Below are 19207 nucleotides of genomic sequence, written 5' to 3' on the forward strand. Positions count from 1 at the left end.
ATACTCAAAATCACTAGATGATGAAACCATTGTCAAACAAAGCAGCAGTATTACATTCGAGCTGTGTCAAGGCCAGCCTTGACCTGTCAACTTAGTGGGTTCCCATCTGTTCCTTCTGTACTGTTTCCGCTTTTTTTGAGGGGAAGGGAAGATGTTTACATATAAACCCCCAAAAAAAGGGTCTCAGTTAGTTGAAGCCACAATTCCATCTAGTTTGGGTAGTCTACATCCTGATATAGAAAAATATTAAATGGCATGTGATTGATATCACTCTTCTAGAATGCCATTTTTCTTTTGGCTAGATCATTTACATGAGACAAGGATAACTTGTGAGAACATCTCTCTTTTACAAAGACAACAAATATGCAAGATAAGGACCAGCTCACACGACCGACTGAAAACAGGTAGACAGAAAAAGGACATCCCAACAGAAGAGAGAGTATGCAATATGTACCGGGAGAGAACTGCAGAGGACGAACACCACACACTGTTTCATTCGCCAGCATATTGGCACATTGGGACAAACACAACATAGAAGATCTAAGACCCAGGGACCTTTCAAACATCCAAGTAAGCAACTGGATCATACATCAAAGAAGTTTAAGAATTCTGCAGAAAGGTCTTAAACAGAGCGTGAACATTGGCTGGTCCTAGAATAAATACATTGAAATAGGCCGTTGTCAAATAAGCATAGAGCTGCAACTTCTAATATGAACATAAATACAATTATCTACTACAGCTACACACTTTTCGGAACTTTTTGGACCTGGTTGGAACTTTTTGGACCTGGTTGGAACCGAGTGAACTCCCAGTGAAGCTTAGCTTCTACAGAGATCACTTCTTACATATCACAACGGAGGGTTTCATTGACCCACCAGGATACACACAGATTCACCTACCCCACTTGATGAGGATCTCTCTTGGGCAGTTCCGGGTCTCTTCACACAGACTTCGCATCGAGAGCGGCAGAGCAGAGCGACTACCCAGGCCTCATCCATCCTGATATCTTGCTGTTGCTGGGGATGATTAAGATTGATATATAGTCGACCACCGACATCACTATGTTGTACTTAGGACTTAGTACTGCCATTCTGCATTTTTGGCATTTTGCATTTTGCATTGGTATGGACGCTCGTTTAGTAGCTCCACTACCATAGCTCATTGTATCAGGATTTTCACAGTCTCATAGACCCATCGGTCTTCCGAAGACTTTAATAAACTTTCTTTCTTTCTCACTCTCTCTCTCTCTCTCTCTCTCTCTCTCTCTCTCTCTCTCTCTCTCTCTCTCTCTCTCTTTGACATTGGACAGATGTGGGTTGTAGGCCATCTTCTGGAGGTTCTAGTGATGCCCTGTAGGCCATGGTATGTGCCTTGTAGGCATAAGTGTAGGCACTTATAGTGTTAGTGCCTTCTAGGCCACATAGGACACTTAGTCCTATGTGACACCTAGGACACTTAGTCCTAGGTCTAGGTACAAGTACTTTGTACTTGTGTATTTTCATCTCATCTAAAGTTTGACCTGACTGCTCTATCCACTCGTCTTGTACCCGCACTCTCTCTCTCTCTTCGTTTTGTACCTTCAGTGGTATCAGAGCAGAGCAGAGCTTCCTGTGCCTTTGGTTCGTACTGCCCGTACAACAGTACGGACGTCCGTACAACCAACGGATATTGTACCTTCAGTGGCTGCGTGTCGTCGTACACTGCATCGCCGTACTGAAATCGTGCATCGTTCGTACATCTGCATCGAGGGTCGTCGTACATCCGTCGTCACCTGTACCTACGCCGTACTCTGTGCCATACCCTGCTCCGTACTCTGCGTCGTCGTCGTACTCTGCTCCATACTCTGCGCTATTCCGTACGTGTACCATACATTGCGCCGTACTTCATCCGTACATCGCGCTATTCCGTACGTCGTACCGTACACAAGGTCGTACTTATAGTGGTATCACCATACAGATCAGCCGTACAGCCACCGTACTTTCGTACCTTCAGTCTGAAATTTGGGACTTTTGATGATCTGCAGGACATTGGAAAATTTGGGATTTTCAGTTCTTTTCACCTCCTATGATTGCAATTTCTTGCAAGAATATTGGAGTTTTGGGATTTGTTCTGCAATTTCTTGTTCAGATTACAGGACATTAAGTTACATTTGCAGGACGTTGAGTCAGATTTGCATACATTGGGTCACATTTGCAAAAATTTCAGCAAAATTTGGGGCTTTTCTACATTTGCCCTCTTTTTGGCCTATTTGCCCTCAATAAATTTGGGGCTTTTGCCAAATTTGCTGTTTTTGCAGTGAACATTGCCTGTCACAGTCACATTTGGGTCAGATCTACATTTGCCCTTTGATTTGGGTCAGAAATTTGCAAATATTTGCTGTCATTTTTGGGACAGCCAGCTTTTTGCAGTGATAGCCTTGAGGCTTTTGGGTTTTCAGGTCTTTTTCAGGGTATCACAGTTGCTATGGCTGGGAACAATCAAGATTTATTTGGAGTTCTTCGTGAAGATGATAAGTTGGATGGCACCAACTATCCGATGTGGTCTTATCTCATGAAACATATTCTTGTTGCAAAGCATTTGTGGAATATTGTTTCTGGGGCTGATCTGAGGCCAGCCAATGCTACACTGGTGGTTTCTACTGCTAGTTCTTCTGCAGCAGGTACTCCTCCTGATGCCTCTTCCTCTAGCACTCCTGCTGCTGCTCTTCCAACTCAAAGTCGAGATGGGATGCAAGAGATGCAAATGCACATTCATGCATTGCTTTATCATGCAAGAGGATCATTATTCCACACATCCGGTCTTGCAGGACAGCAAAGGATGCTTGGGATAAATTGGCTTCTCTCTATCAGATACACAATGAAGCTCGTGTTGCATATTTGAGAAGGCAATAACAGGAAGTGAATATGAATGAAGGTGAGTCAATGGATGCATACTTGACAAAGGTCAAGGACCTCATGGAACAGCTTGCCAACATTGATGAGGTGGTGCCAAATTCACAGCTTGTCAATACCACATTGAATGGACTGCCAGATACATATCAAGGGTTTGCTATTAGTGGCCATGGGTAATCCAAACTACTAGTTACTTTGCTTTTGCCGGAAGAGCAAAGTAGAGCTAACAGACAAGCCATTATTCCTGATCATGCATTTGCTTCACAGCAGACAGGAAGAGGCAAGGCTTCCAAGCCTATGGGTAAGCCAAAATCTGTGCATAGCAGCTGCAATTCCTCTACACATAGCAGCTGCAATTCCTCCCATGCATCTAAAAATACAGCAGATAAGGAAAAGAAGAAAAGATGCAACTATTGTCGCAAGTCTGGACATGACATTTTAGAATGAAGGAAGCGCATTGCTTCGGAGAAAAAGAAAGCAAGATTGACAGTTAATGCCTCACATGCCATTAAATCCCATGAGCCAGCAGATGCTTCACATGCACATGCTCTTCAGGATGATTGGGCATGGGCTGCCCATTGCTCATTTGATCCCTCCAAACCTGATGCACTCTTTACTGCTAATGATGCTCAGTCCTGGAACTTTGATAGTGGTGCTTCCAAGCATGTCACATCTTGCAGACATTTGTTTCATTCTCTAGCTGATGCACCTCGAGGGGGGACTGTTACATGTGCCAATAATGCATCATATGCTGTAAAAGGAGTTAGAGATGTGCAGCTCACATCCATTTCAAGCCATCCTGTCACTCTGACAAATGTTCTTTTTGTGCCTGGCATTGAAGTCAACTTGATTTCAATTTCAGCAATTGCTACTTCAGGTTTCATAGTAATTTTTAATGGCTACAGATGCCTAGTATATGATCTTCGTGATGACAATGCCATAGTTCTCACTGGCACTTTGCAAAAAGGGCTTTATCACCTTGATCATCATTCAGCTGCACTTTCTATTGAAGCATTGGCTATTTCAGATTCACAGCTTGTTGAAACTCATCTTTGGCATGAGAGAATGGGCCATCTCAATTATAGAGCTCTTGCAAAGCTACATTCACAGCAGATGGCAAATGATGTACCTCAGACTCACACATTTACCAAACATGTGTGTGAGGGTTGTCTTTTGGGTAAGATGCATCGATTTCCTTTTCAAAAAAATTGTCCAAAACTCTCACAAAGTAAATTGCAGCTAGTACACAGTGATGTCTGTGGCCCAATGAGGACAAATGCCATTGGAGGATACAAGTATTTCATGACTCTCATTGATGATTTCACAAGGTATTGCTGGGTATATCCTTTAAAGGCCAATTCTGGAGTTTTCTTATGCTTTCAGAGATGGCTGAATATGGTTGAGAATGAATCAGGAAACAAGCTTGTCACCCTCAACACAGATAGGCGGGGTGAGTATATGTCAAAGGAGTTTGATGCATTTCTATCCTCACGGGGCATTATTCACTCATACACTACTCCTTATACTCCTCAACAGAATCTTGTTTCTGAAAGGAAAAACAGGCCCACAATGGAGATGGCCAGATGCATGCTTAAGGCCAAGTCTTTGCCCAATAAATTTTGGCTTCATGGAGTAATGTGTGCCAACTATGTGCTGAATAGATCACCTACACGGGCATTAAAGACTATTACACCTTATGAAGCATGGAAAGGCAAGAAGCCTTCACTTTCACACATGAAAGTTTTTGGGTCTCTTGCATATGTTCATGTACCATCTCAGCTAAGACATAAGCTTGATGACAAGGCAATCAAATGCATATTCATTGGTTACAGCCAGGAGAGCAGAGGGTATCGGTTATATCAACCAAATACTGGGAAGATTATTGTCAGTAGAGATGTGATCTTTGCTGAACATTCAGCTTCTCCTCTTGTGGACTGCAAAGCAAAGCCAAATGTTGACATGTTTGATGCCTTTGAATCTTGGTTACCTCTGCCATCATCAGAAGAGGATTTTAAGCAGCAACATGAGCCTCCTGCAAGCCCTTCACTAAGCATTAATCAGCCTCAGCCTCATGCTGATTTGTAGGTTTCTCTTTCGGCACAAAATGATCCCACTACTCATGATGCAGTCATTGAAGAAAGAGCTGTCAATAGACAGCAAAGGCAAGTTCCCAGATGGCTTCTTGATACATTGAGGGACAGCAAACAAGTTCAGCCTTTTGCTGCCTGGACAAGATCAGGGAATAGACAGCATGGTCACTTTCTTGAGTTTGCACTCCTTGCTACAGCTTGCAATGAAGAGCCTCTGTGCCATAAAGATGCTTTTGATAGCAAAGAGTCGATGGATGCAATGAAAGCTGAGTTACAATCTATTGCCAAAAATGACACATGGGAATTAGTATATCTCCCACCTAGCAAGCATGCCATTGGAATGCGGTGGGTCTACAAATTAAAAAGGAAATCTGATGGCAGCATAGATTGATACAAAGCCTGTCTTGTTGCAAAAGGGTATGCCCAACAACAAGGCATTGACTTTGAGGAGACATTTGCTCCCACATCCAGGATTACTACCATTCAATTTGTCATTGCCATTGGAGCCCATCATCATTGGCAAGTGCACCAACTTGACATCAAGACCGCTTTTCTTCATGGGGATCTGCAGGAAGAAGTCTATGTCACACAACCTCCTAGCTTTGAGGTTGTTAATTCTCAAAATAAGGTATGCCGGCTTAGAAAAGCCCTTTATGGTTTGAAGCAGGCACCCAGGGCATGGTATGCCAAAATTCATGCACACTTACTATCCCTTGGTTTTCAGAATAGTCCCTCAGAACCCACTCTTTCTGTCCGCGGGAGTGGATCTGATTTTTTAGTGCTGATTTTATATGTGGATGATCTACTCATCACGGGCCCAGATACTCAGCAAATTGCAGCTTTCAAGGCTGATTTGCAACAGACTTTTAACATCTCAGACATGGGACAGCTCCATTATTATTTGGGCATTCAGTTTGCTCATGTTGAGGGGGGTATCATGATGTCCCAGTCCAAGTATATTGGACAGCTCCTTGATCGTTTTCAGTTTGAGGATTGCAAGCCAATCTCTACTCCAGTGGACCCTGGCTTCAAATTCTCAGCTCATGATGGGAGTCCACCATGTGATATCACTCTTTATCAGCAAGCTGTTGGATGCCTTATTTATTTATGTCACACCAGACCTGACTTGCAGTATGCAGTATCTCAGCTCAGCAGATTCATGCACATGCCCAGTTCACAGCATTGGCAGGCAATGAAGAGAGTCTTCAGATATCTCAAAGGCACTCAGGATTTAGCCCTCTTCTATGGTGATCAAGGTTCACTTACCATGCATGCTTACACGGATAGTGACTGGGCAGGATGTTCCGACACCAGAGTGTCACATACTCGCAATTGTTTTTTGCTTGGCAATTCATGTATTTCTTGGCTCAACAAGAAGCAACCGACAGTTGCCACGTCTAGCTGTGAGGCTGAGTACAGGGCAGCTTTCACCGCTACAGTAGAGTGTGTTTGGCTTCGACAGTTACGTACAGATCTTGGTATTTGCCAGACATCCTCCACTATTGTCTACACTGACAGCCAGAAAGCTTTGGCCATTGCGCATAACCTAGTGTTTCATGCGCGTACCAAGCATATTGAAGTTCACTATCATTATGTTCGTGAGCGGTTGTCAGCAGGAGACATAGAGTTGTCCTGTCTTCCCACAGAGGACAACATCGTAGATATGTTTACAAAGGCACTTCCTCGTCCCAACTTCGGAGTCTTCCGACAGGCTTTACACTTAGTTCCCTTTGTTACATGATCTGACATTCCTTGTACATTCATAGGTGGCTATATCCTTTTGGATGAACATGTGCCACCATGACCAGAAACTACCAGGTATTCTGAGACGTTTCCAGAGTACTTCAGCCCATCCCATGGAGGGGGGTTTGTAGGCCATCTTCTGGTGGTTCTAGTGATGCCCCCACTCTCTCTCTCTTCGTTTCGTACCTTCACGGGTCTCATCCCATCAGTTGAGTATCAATGTAGGGGAAGCCACAGGTATACCTAGAGAGCAACGGATTTGTCAAAGATAAAGACATAGGAGCATTTCCTATGTGCCTATCCAGTTTCCTATGAGATCCAAGGATGGTATCACTATCTATTTCACAAGGGATACGGTATCAGGCCTCTTTCCCAACTGATTCACTTCACTTCTAGGACCAGGTCTGCATTGGTCTATATCTCATAGAGATGCGACGACGTAGAGAGACCCTATTACGTCATATCAGAGCGTAGGAGGAGACAGTACCGCGGGAGATAGGGGTAAATCGAGCTCAGTGACACGTCACAAATTTCTACGCATTCAAGTCTTCCCCTCAACATGGCGGAGTAGAAGAGAAGATAGATGATGAGGGAAGCATGGGTTAGTGGGATGAGACGACGATGAGGAGGGATGCAGCCAGAGATACAAGAGCCACACACGATGTAGCACAGACTAGAGCACATACAATCGAGGTCCATCCCATCACACCTTTACTCAGAGGAGACCCTCCGTATAGAGGCGTCACTCTTGATATGGCCCACTAGATACGTAGATCACAAGGACCACACCCCCTACCACAGCACCGGAGGACCCGGCAGACACAAATACGAGATATTTTGGCAACTCATAGGAGAGCCACTATGGCACTTGGCTATGTGCTCTCACTTTGAGACTGAGTATTAGCTATTAGCTATTAGCTTCTAGCTTTGCGCTTTGAGTTTGAGTTTTTGAGCTCAGTTTAGTAATAGTAATCAGCAAAGGGTCTTAGTGAGCCCTTTGCCTCAGCCCATATGAGCTACTTTGACGTTATACTTTGTCTCATAGGCCCGCGAGGCCTCCCAAAGACAATAATACATCTTTCTTTCTCTAGGGTTGAGGTCTACTCCAACTCTATATGTCACAGACTTTGGAAAAAGAGGAGAGGGGTGACCAAGAGTTTCCCACCAAGATCCAATTCTACTATGACCACTTTTTGAGAGTATCAGAGGATGGATTGATTTATCAGACCCAGTACCTAGAGGACAGACGAGTCTCATGTGCATTGAGGATAGCCATTGGGTACACGTGAGTCTTGTCCCATCACTGAGGATCGAGACACGGAGAGTTGCAAGCACACATATAGATCAGCAAATCTACAGGTTATGCACACTTGGGGAGGAGGAGACAGAAGAACATTTCCTATGCACTTGCCCAATCCACTATGAGATTCGTGGACAATACCTTTGTCTCTTTCAGGAGGGGCTTGGTTTTGGGCCACTCTCTCGAATTCATGACTAGGTCTGTGTTTACCTCTATCTAATTGAGATGCAGCGACACTAAGAGACCATACTAAGACAGATCAAACAGCAGGAAATGACAGTGCTGCAGGGGGCAGAGAGAGATCAATCACAGTGACATGTCATCAATTTCTATGCATTTGAGTCAGCCCCTAAGATATAGTGAATAAGAGGAGGAGGAGATAGTTGACGTGAGAGCAGACCACGCCTCCCCACCACGCCAAGAGACGACTAGATAGATATGGATACGAGATATCTTTGCACCCCACCGAAGAGCCACCATCGCACCGAGTTATGTATTTTGAGTACTAGTTTTGAGGTTTGAGTTTTAGAACTCAGCAAGGGCCCTAGTGTGCCCTTTGCCTCAATCCACAATGGCTTGTATGACTTACTCTTTGATTGTACTTTGTCTCATAGGCCCATGTGGCCTCCCAAAGATGCAACTATACCTTTCTTTTCACTCTTTATCTTTCGAGGACCAATCTTTGCAATGAGAGTAGCTATGCAAGTTTGAAGTGAGTATGTGGCACCTATCAGTGTTTCTAGCCCCATTTTCAAGATTTCAGAACCAAGTCTCTCCTCTTTCACTCTCTTGTTCGTGTAGCCGCAATGTTTGACTCTCCACACGTACACGACTTGGCTAGCACCCAAGAGCTTTCAGTGAAAGTTAGCTTCTACAAAGGTCAATGCTTGTATATCTCGGAGGAGGGTTTTATCGATCTCATTGGCTATACTAGGATTCATCTCACATATGACTTGAGAATCTCAATTGGGCAGTTTCAAGTGTCCTCTCATGGACTATGTGTTGAGACAAGATGAGCAAAGGGCATCCCACGTGAGAGACGGATCTACACTTTATGTGACATGCAAGCGGTTGAGTCAGAGAAGCACTTTGCATTTAGATGCCCTATGTGTTGAGACAGAACAAGCAGAGGGTATCCCACATAAGAGACCTATCTGCACTTTATGTGACATGCAAGCGGCTGAGTCAAAGAAACACTTTGCATTTAGATGCCCCGTGCACTATGAGATATGTGGACAGCACAACCATTATCTATTTAGGAGTGGACTTGGACAGCTCGCACATTTCTTAACCCATATCGATCAACAACAGATGGTGGTGACCTTCTTACTCGAGGCCCAATGACATGAAGATCAACTCTTTCGAATGTATAGGTGAGAGCAAGAGGACCCGTCACTGTCTGCTTGAGGACGATCATAGATTTCTTCATATTAGGAGATCTGGACTAGAGACCATAGAAGACATGACACATCTGGGATCCCAAAAGCACAACTCGACACTCGCCCTCACGTTGATCAACATGGGACCACAGAATCTTGGTTAACTAGTACTCTACACCTTGGGGAGACAGTGGATTGTAATGGTGGTGGCACTCACCAGATGACGGGCTACCTCAAAGACACAAGGAGAAGAGAGACACCTAGATAGGCTAACCAAGTTGAACACCAGTAATGCCCTATCACTAACTTCCTTTCTTAACAATGCCATCCTCACCAAAGCCATTGTCTACAAAGATTCTATCCTCTATCCCAGGGAGCATAAGGAAGTGCCAACATTCTAATGGTGAAGACAGTTGAACAATTGCAGAACTGACAGGCCCCCCGCCTTGGCTTTCATGCGGGATGAGTATAGTCGCTCACAGAGACAATGCAGTGTATTTCTATATTTGTTATTCTCGTCTTAGATATCAATTGGATTGCCCGCTTTAGTGGCTCCATCCCTTAGCTTTCATAGTATTTGGTTTTCTTCAATCTTGTAGACCCTTTAGTCTTTCGAAGACTTTAATAAACTCTCCCCCTCTCTCTCGGTCTCTCATGTCATGTCCAAGATTTATGAATTAGTGCTTGATTCTAAGGTCAGTCGATTTGTAGAGTGTCGAGGACTAAGAGCAGCAGGACAAGCTAGATTCCGACGTGATCCTGGGACCATGGATCACATTCTCACGCTCAAGTGTATCATCGAGGAGGCGAGGACACAGAAGCAGAGGGTTTACTATTGCTTTGTGGACTTCCACAAAGCATTTGAGATGGTTCCGAGAGCCCGCCTCCTCTGATGTCCACAGGATTTGGGTTATGACCAGGGGATCATTTGGGCTGTCATGGCACTTTATGAGAGAGTCTCAGGCAGAGTTCGAGCAAGGTCTAGGTGGACAGACGAGATCATGAGCACTATTGGGGTCAAACAAAGGTGTCCTTCATCACCTACCTTATTTCGCCTCTACATTGACGAGCTCGACACAATGATGCAAACACGGGGGGGATGGATGCTCTCTTGCTGGCAGGTTGATCCAGATAATGTTGTATGTAGATGATGTGGCACTTTTGTCTTCCTCAGCAGAGGGGCTCCAGAGACACCTTGACGCACTATAGTTTTTTAGTGAAGGTCAACCTTGGTAAAACCAAGGTTATGATCTTCAATACATCTCGAACCGTCATGAGCAGTTCACATTTGATGGGTCAACTATAGAGATAGTTTCATCATACACGTATCTTGGGGTTGTCTTCTCCGGACCCATCTTCACTATGAAACTGGCGATACAGGCCCGCCTGGGCATGGGATACACTTCGTTGGTCAGACTAGAGAGACACTGCTTTCGCTCGCACTTTCAGGATCCACAGACCAAGGGGCTGCTTTTTGACTCCTTGGTCCGCCCAGCGGGGATGTATGGCAGCCCTTGTTGGGGGCTAGATTTGTCAGATGTAGAATGGGCTCATGTGGAGCGGCTACAGGTTCTCATGCTATCGTGGATGATTCGCGGTAAGCCATTCGTTCCTCACCAGATCATTCACGCTGAGTTTTGGTCATCCCCATTACAGGTAGATGCGGCATTTTAATTCATCACATATCTATATCGAGTCAGGGAGTAGAGGAATTACACTTCCGGGTGCAGCAGACTACCATGGGTAGCATTGTCCTCCTCTATGGCTCTATCAGCAAGTAGACTACCATGGGTAGCCCTGTCCTCCTCTATGGCACTATCAGCAAGAGGTGACCAGAGATGCTGGTATGCACGATGGTTTGGGCTCCACATGGATAAAGTCCCTCCCTTCCAATACAGTATGGACGCGCCGTTTTCTCCTCTCCTGCACTATCAGAAAGAGGTGATCAGAGATGCTGGTATGCACGATGGTTTGAGCGACTAGGGCTCCACATGGATAGAGTCCCTCCCTTCCAGTACAGTATCCGTGAGGATCTCTTACAACTACACACATTCTCGATCTGGCTGGGACCAAGCGAGCTTCTAGTGAAGCTCAAGTTCTACAGGGATCACTGCTCGCATATCACAGAGAAGGGTTTCATTGACCCACCAGAATACACGAAGATCCACTGACCCCACTCACTAAGGATCTCTATTGGGCAGTTTCGGGTCTCTTCACATAGACTTCATATCGAGAGCGACAGGGCAGTTGATCTACCCATGGAGAGGCGCATATGCACATTATGTGACATACAGGAGGTTGAGACGGAGGAGCACTTCATCTTCAGGTGTCCTGTTTACTATGAGATCCGAGGGAATTTCTACTGCCTCTTCAGAGATAGCTCTGGGGTTTTGTCCCGATTCCTCTCCTATCCGGACCAGAGATGCTTGGCGGCTTTCATTCATGAGGCAGTCATGCACCCTGAGATCACGGAGACAAGAGCAGACTTCTTTCTTGGCAGATCCCTCTCAGAGCTCTATCACGGAGTTCTTCAAACCACATCACATGGACCCCCATGATACGAGGCCTCGACATGATCGTGACCCAAAGCCAGTGACTCGACACCTCACACACAGGGTTAGTGCACATATTACACTTGGGGATATCCCCTCTGTTCAAAGTTGGAGCCCGGCCGTTAAGAGTTACTGTAGCACTTGTTACATGCAGAGCTATGACCAAGAGACATCACAAGGCCACACCCATAAGCAACCGACAACACTCTATTGCCACTTTCATGCCTCCATTGCCTCATCCACCTTCATGTCCTGATGATGATGATGATATGTAGTCGACCACTGACATTGTACTTAGTACTATCATTTTGCATTTTTTGCATTCTCCATTGGTGTTGAAGCTCGTTTACTAGCTCCACCCCTCACAGCTTGTTTGTACCAGGATTATCACAATCCTGAAGACTTTAATAAACTCTCTCTCTCTCTCTCTCATCTCAACCTCGGACCATCATTGAGGAGGCGAAGCGGAGATCCCAAAAAATCTAGACATGCTTTGTAGACTTTTGGAAGGCCCTAGACACAGTCCCATGAACCCGCATGACAAGAAGACTTTAGGAGATGCAGACCCCAGGAGTCATGATTTGGGGAGTGATGAGCCTATATGAGTTAGTCAGAGGGAGAGTCAAGAGGTCTATCAAACTGGATAGAGAGCACGATCAGAGTGAAGCAAGAATGCCTCCTCTCACCAACCCTCTTTTGGCTCTACATTGATGAGATCATGACCTCCATTGATTGTTTAGGAGGTGAGGGATCACTGCTAGCTGATTTGATGCTACAGATATTGCTCTATGCTGATGATATAGTCCTCATATCCTCCTCAACAAAAGGCCTACAGGAATACCTAGATGCTTTAGATGTGTTCTAAAGGAAGAGACTTGAGAGTCGACCTTGGCAAGACCAAGGTCATGATTTTCAACACTTGATAGTCAACGTTGGCAAGACCAAGGTCATGATTTTCAACACCTCACAAGCAATACTTCATCGTCATAGTCTTGCTTACCGAGTCGAGCCGATGGAGATCATGCAGTCCTACACTTACTAGAAGTAGCTATCACAGGACTGATTTTCATGATGATTTGCGCGGCAAGGGCACGGCTTAAGCTAGGCCAGGAAACCTTGGCCCGACTAGGGTGACATTGCTTTCAAGCACACTTTTAGGACCCTCTAATAAAGGAATGGCTATTCGATATGCTATTGAGGCTGACAGCCATGCATGCAACACCCTTCTTGGGGAGTGATCTCTGAGCAACTGACTGAAGGAGATTTGAGGGACTAAAGGTGACTATGGGATCTCGGATGATTTGTAGTAAGCCTTCAATTCCTCATCAAATAGTACAAGCAGACTTTGCAAGGACCGCACTTCAAATTGATGCTATCTTCCAAACGAGGACATTTCTTCACACAGTCTAGACTCTGCCTAGCTGGAGACTACCAACGCTGGCACTAGAGTCATCTAGAAAACTAGTAGATATGGGGGTTAGAATGGCATGATATGCATGGGTGTCCAGGTGGTTTGCTCGTCAAGGTATTCAGATGGACTGACTCCATTCCTTTCCGTGCAGCTTGGATGCATTGGACCCCTTGATGATTGACTCTGTTCCTTTCAGTACAGCTTGGATGCATTCAAGGTCTTCAAATGGACTAACTCTATCCCTTTAAGTACAACTTGGATGCATCGGACCCCTTGATCCCAATTGATTAACCGTACCATACAATTGGATCTACTCCAACTCTACCAAAATCCAGTTCTAGCATGACCAAAAATTTTGAGAGTATCAGAGGATGGAGTGATCATCAAACCCGGTACCTTGAGGACAAAGGAGTTTCACATGCATTGAGAATTGCCATCAGACAGATGCAGGTCTCGTCCCATCAGTTGAGAATCAAGGCACGGAGAAGTTGCATGCACACCCAGAGAGTAGCGGATCTGTGGCTTATGCATGCTGAAGGAGGTAAGACAGAGAAGCACTTATCACTGCCTCTTTTAGGAGGTTGAACCACTCTCTCGATTGATCCACTTACATGATCGGGTATATGTTGGCCTCTACCCGATCGATATGCGAAGGCATAGAGTAACCCTATAGAGACAAATTATGCAACAAGATATGATGGCACCACCAGAGACTGGATAGACAGCACATCAACATGTCATGGATTTCTATGCTTTTGAACAGCCCTAGGATACACTGGAGTAGAGGAGGGGGAGGTAGCCAACATGCAGACGATGGAGGAGGGGGAGGTAGCCCTAGAATATAGTGGAGTGGAGAAGGGGGAGGTAGCCAACATGCAGACAGAGTAGATCAGTGGGAAGAGACGACGTGGAGCTACTGAGCTAGAGAGGCAAAGATCATGGACGACAAAAAGGGTTAAAAGAGTGCATACGATGGAGGTTCAGCCTATCTCATCTCTACTCAGAGGGGACCATGTCTAAGCCAAGGGGTCACTCTTGATATGGCCCATCAGATACAAAGATCATGGAGACAACCACCCCCATCATAACAAGAGGCGTTCGACAAACACAGATACAAGATATCTTCACTACTCACCAAGAACCACAATGGCACCTGTATATGTGTTCTAAGCACTAGTTTTTTCTTTTGAGCTATTTGAGGTTATTAGGCTAGCACTCAGCAAGGGTCTTAGTGGGCCCTTTACTTCAGCTCGTGGTGGCTTGTATGAGTTCCTTGTCTCATAGGCATGCGAGACCTTGCGAACACGTCTCTCTCTCTCTCATATTGAATTCGTTGCATATGGGACCCCGATCTTAGAATCTTTTCAACGAAGCAGTCTGCATAGGCTTCCCACACACTTGGATCCTTAACACCATCATTCCCATACACAAGGTAAGATATCCCATGAGCCTGAAAAAAAAACTACATGACCATTATGATTAATGGAATATAAGAGTCAATGGTACACCTGAGAGAGGTCGGGGAATCTGAGGAAGAGTGAGATCATCCGGATATCCTCCTCCACAGGGTCGAAGTCCAACAAGAAGGGCGTCAAGAAAATCCTCATGGAGCTCAGTGCTAAGGGACTAGCTTGAAGCACTATAACTACTGCATCCGAGGAGTCCAAAAAAACCTTGAAAAAACCTCGACCAAGCAGACGAACATCTATGAGGTGCCCTGCAAGTTCTTCACGTAAAGTGGAGAGCATCCAGCCCCTGGCCTGTAACCTCAAGGGGTGGGACCCATGGATGCAAGCAAAGAGTGATGTTGAACTCTCCTGCTCTGTATCTTTTTAAGCTACTACAACTCGTCTTTTGAAAATGTGATGGTTTTCGCGGCCGGTGGAAGCGGGCGAGGATTGGCCAAAGGCTGAGCCATTGTCAATCGAGGTGGGAAGGCCAACTCGAACACTATTGAGCTATGTCTGTAAGAATGCTGCCAGGAGAGAGAAAGGGGAGGAGAGGGTGAAGGATGAGGTAAGAGAGGGGGATGAAGAAGGTTGAAGGAGGGGGAGAGAGGCTAGGACTAGGGGTAAGAGTAGAGAGGCGGAGGCGGGGAGAGGCTAGGAAAGGGAGTAGGAGTGAAGAGAGGAGGAGAAGAAAGGCTACGAGGTGGGGGGCGGCTGAGGGAGGAGGGGTGAGGCAAGGGGCGGGGGTAGGGAGGCGGGGAGAGGGGCTGAAGGAGGTGGGGGTAGGGGCGAGGGCAGGGAAGCGGAGAGGGTTGAGGGAGGCGGGGGTAGACGGAGGTAGGGGCAGGGGTAGGAGGCAAGGGTAGGGGCTGAGGGAAGGCGGGGGTAGGGAGGCGGGGAGGGAGCTGAGGGAGGCGGGAGAGGGGAGGCAGGGAGGGAGGGAGGGATGGAGGGGGCTGAGGGGAGGGAGAAGGGAGGGGAGGGGAGGGGAGGCAGGGAGGGGCTGAGAGAGGGCAGCAAGGGGTGTACGGGGAGGAGCAGCAGCCGGTGGGTGGTGGGTCGTTCTTGGGAGTGGGGCCTTCAAAGAATACCAGCTAGGCTGAGAGCCCGTCCAAAGCCTGTGTCTCCCTAATGACATCTGTTCACAGATGGGACTGCATGGTATGGGATGCATACTCATACTGGGGACAAACTACGGTCAGGGGTTGCCTGGCCTCTAGCTCGAGGGTGATCCAGAGGGATCTACGATCGGGGTATAGACACACACACACACACACAGTAGGAATAAATGAAACAAGGTTCCACATTGAGACACGTAAATAAATAAAGACACATCCGTAACCACATTTTCTATTATTAGCATCAAAAGTCGCCAAAAAGCATTGGGATTAAAGGGTAGTTTGAACAGGCTCATTAAAAGTGCCCATAAATCCCCAAACAGCATCCTCTCTCTCTCTCTCTCTCTCTCTCTCTCTCTCTCTGTGTGCGAGGCGCGCGCTGCATGGCATGCATCCAGATATTTAAGGTCTTGAATGCATTTTCACCTTCGCCTTTGAATCCTTAACATCAAGCTGTTAATTCTACTTCAGCTGAAGCTCTCATATCATAATTCTCTAACAATTATTCACTTCATAAGACTCGTGTTCTCTGCAACAATTATTCATATCAGTTTATGTATTGGAAACTTAGTAATTTACAGTGTGACTACTTCAGCTTCAAACAAAAAACTAAAATCCTCTAGACATCTTGGAAGCCAGTCCATAAAAGGTGAGATATACTTGTGTACCAGAAAAATCATCTTCATTTCTTTTTAAAAGTTGACAAGCTGAGTAGACTGGGATGATGTATTCATAAATTCTACATTTTAAGTACACTGGGATGATGTATTCATAAATTCCACATTTTAATAGCTTTTCCTGTCAGAAAAGCTGAAAGAGAGATAAGATTTCTTGGAGAGCTCAACAAAAGGATTGACAGATCAGAACTTACAAAACGACGCCAAGCTACAAACCAAATAGCTCCCAATGAACCAAAAGAGAAAAAAACTGAGGGCCAGCTGTACTTGTGAATAAGTGAAGGAGAGAATGCAAGCCCGGTCACAGACCCCAGATACATTCCACTGTAAACAAGTGCTAGAGATCTGCTCCTTTCACTGACTGGAACCCATTTCGAAAGCAGATTGTTCATGGCAGGCATTGCAACTCCCTGCAGTTTCCCACAACAGAAACATAAGCCCAGCTAAATCTAGACATTTTAAAACAAGTCATTTGCACATCTTGTGCAGAAGCCAAGTAGTCTATGATTATCATAGGAGCATAATTGCACATGCAAATGAGCTCCCGAGTCTCAGCTAAAACAAATTCCTCCTTGCTAAGAGTTATGTGAAAATCCTTCCCACTGACCCAGTTTTTCAGGCACATTAATACTCATTTCAGAATTCACCCAAGGGGCATTAGAATCTTGGAAACAAGTCATATAGGCAAACAATCATGCTTCAGTCAGACAAAGACATGAAACTTACAAATCTGCTGTTGGGCCAAAGTCTCAACCAGGTCCAAGAAGGCCAGAAATCATTGTTCATTAAGGTATGATACAAAGTAACTCATGTAAACTTCCAATCCTCCAAACTTGCTTTAACTTTAAAACTTCCAAATGATCCTCATGCACACATGCAAACAGCACCCAACTCAAGGCATGATTGCATATGTATAGGCATTATGATTTTTGCTTCTACAAACTTGCAATAATAACATGTGACATAAGATTACCTCACCAATGCCCATACATGCACGAACAAGGAGTAAAAATGGCAACCCAAGCTTGGCTGCTACAGGGGTGGCGACGGTAGCCAATGACCACCAAATTACACCAAATCCCAAGACTTGCTTTCCACCAATGCTATCTGCCCAAATTCCTCCTGCAATCTGTTAATGAAATTCCAAATAATTAAGTATTGTAGAAACCTCTCACAGAGGATTAAGGCTCTACAACCTAATTCCATAAAACTCGCACAATTCTGCAGCGTACATATGAAAGGAGATGCTGACATGGACACAACAAAAGGTGTGAAAGCACCACAAGATCACACCATACATGGGATCAGTTTGAGGCGACGTCAAGGGTGGGTGGCACTTGGAAATTACAAATCAAATTATCTAATAACACCCATATTAAATCCACTATATCTCTAGAACAAACCAGACCACATGAACCAATGTAGCTAGCAAAACCTCATTGTTGAGCTTCAAATTTCCACAATTGTTCAGGAAGGTATAGAGATACTATAAATATTCCGCAGAAGCTTCCATGTTAAAATTTGCTTAGAACTGATTAAAACGCAGAAGCTTTCATGTTACTCTAGTACATCTACTTTAAGGAGGGCACATGGCAGTTCCCAAGGAGTGCAAATGCAACCCCCATTATCTTAGAGTACCTACATCATTTGCCTTCACAGTAAACTGCCCATTTTCCATCCTTTCTGGCAGCCCAGACTTTAGCTAATTCAGTTGCCTTATTCTTGAGTTGAGCTTGTTTAATTGATACCCTTCAACTTCTAAGATTGTCGAAGAAGCTTGATCCGCATATCTTTTGACTTCACTGTAAGGATTGCATGACCTTTATAGTGCATAATAGAAGCTGGCCTAGAGTCGTCATCATCCTCCTCATCATCATCCACCCATTCAATGTTGGGCAAGCTTGCTTTGATCTTTGTCAATATTTCACTATATGTGTCCTCTTTGTACCAATCTTCTAGGAGTCCCCCTATTCTAATCTTCAGTGCATTATCACATCTAGCTTCGTGTTCTTTAATCTCTACTTGAGTATCAAACTTGCTTGCTTAGGTCTCCACTTCCACAGTCACTTCCTTCTTAGTAGTTTGTACTTCAATGCGAATAAGTTCTTTGACTGTAGAGACTAGTTGCGGAGTAGGGGGAGAATTCTTACAAGTTTTTACAACCTCATCAATTACTACCTGCTTACCAGGCCCTTCCAGAATGTGAAGCCAAGTTCTGCCAGTTCCTATCGTAGCTCTCCCTCCCGCTAGCCTCTCCCGGATCTCGCTAGCCTTTCTCGCTCAGCCTCTCCCTCCCGCTAGCCTCTCCCACTCAACCTCTCCCTCCCGCTCAGCCTCTCCCGCTAGCCTCTCCCTCCCTCTCTCTCTCTCTCTCTCTCTCTCTCTCTCTCTCTCTCTCTCTATATATATATATATTATTATTATTATTATTATCTTTTAAAATTATATAATACTGACATTCTGCATATTTTGCATTTGCATTGGTGTGGATGCTCATTTAGTAGCTCCACCACCACAGCTTGTTTGTACCAGGTTTTTCACAATCTCATAGACCCATCGGTCTTCCAAAGACTTTAATAAACTTTCATTCTTTTATTT

At 45.2% G+C, this 19207-nt stretch overlaps 1 protein-coding gene across 2 annotated transcripts in view; it reads right to left on the reverse strand.

Annotated features, from left to right (window-relative positions):
* LOC147890347 (sodium-dependent phosphate transport protein 1, chloroplastic-like) overlaps nt 1-19207 on the reverse strand; it is a 67059-nt gene that overhangs the window by 23400 nt on the left and 24452 nt on the right. For both annotated transcript variants that reach the window (XM_087390450.1, XM_087390449.1), the window contains exons 4-5: nt 17583-17738; nt 16804-17019 (exon numbers count right to left, since the gene is read on the reverse strand). In XM_087390450.1, coding sequence (XP_087246576.1) covers nt 16804-17019; nt 17583-17738 — 372 coding nt within the window. The remainder of the gene's footprint in view (nt 1-16803; nt 17020-17582; nt 17739-19207) is intronic.

This window comes from Dipteris shenzhenensis, chromosome 19 (genome assembly GCF_047967505.1).
Source record: "Dipteris shenzhenensis isolate YYH24624 ecotype China chromosome 19, Dip_SZ_1.0, whole genome shotgun sequence".
In the NCBI taxonomy this organism is placed as follows: domain Eukaryota; kingdom Viridiplantae; phylum Streptophyta; class Polypodiopsida; order Gleicheniales; family Dipteridaceae; genus Dipteris; species Dipteris shenzhenensis.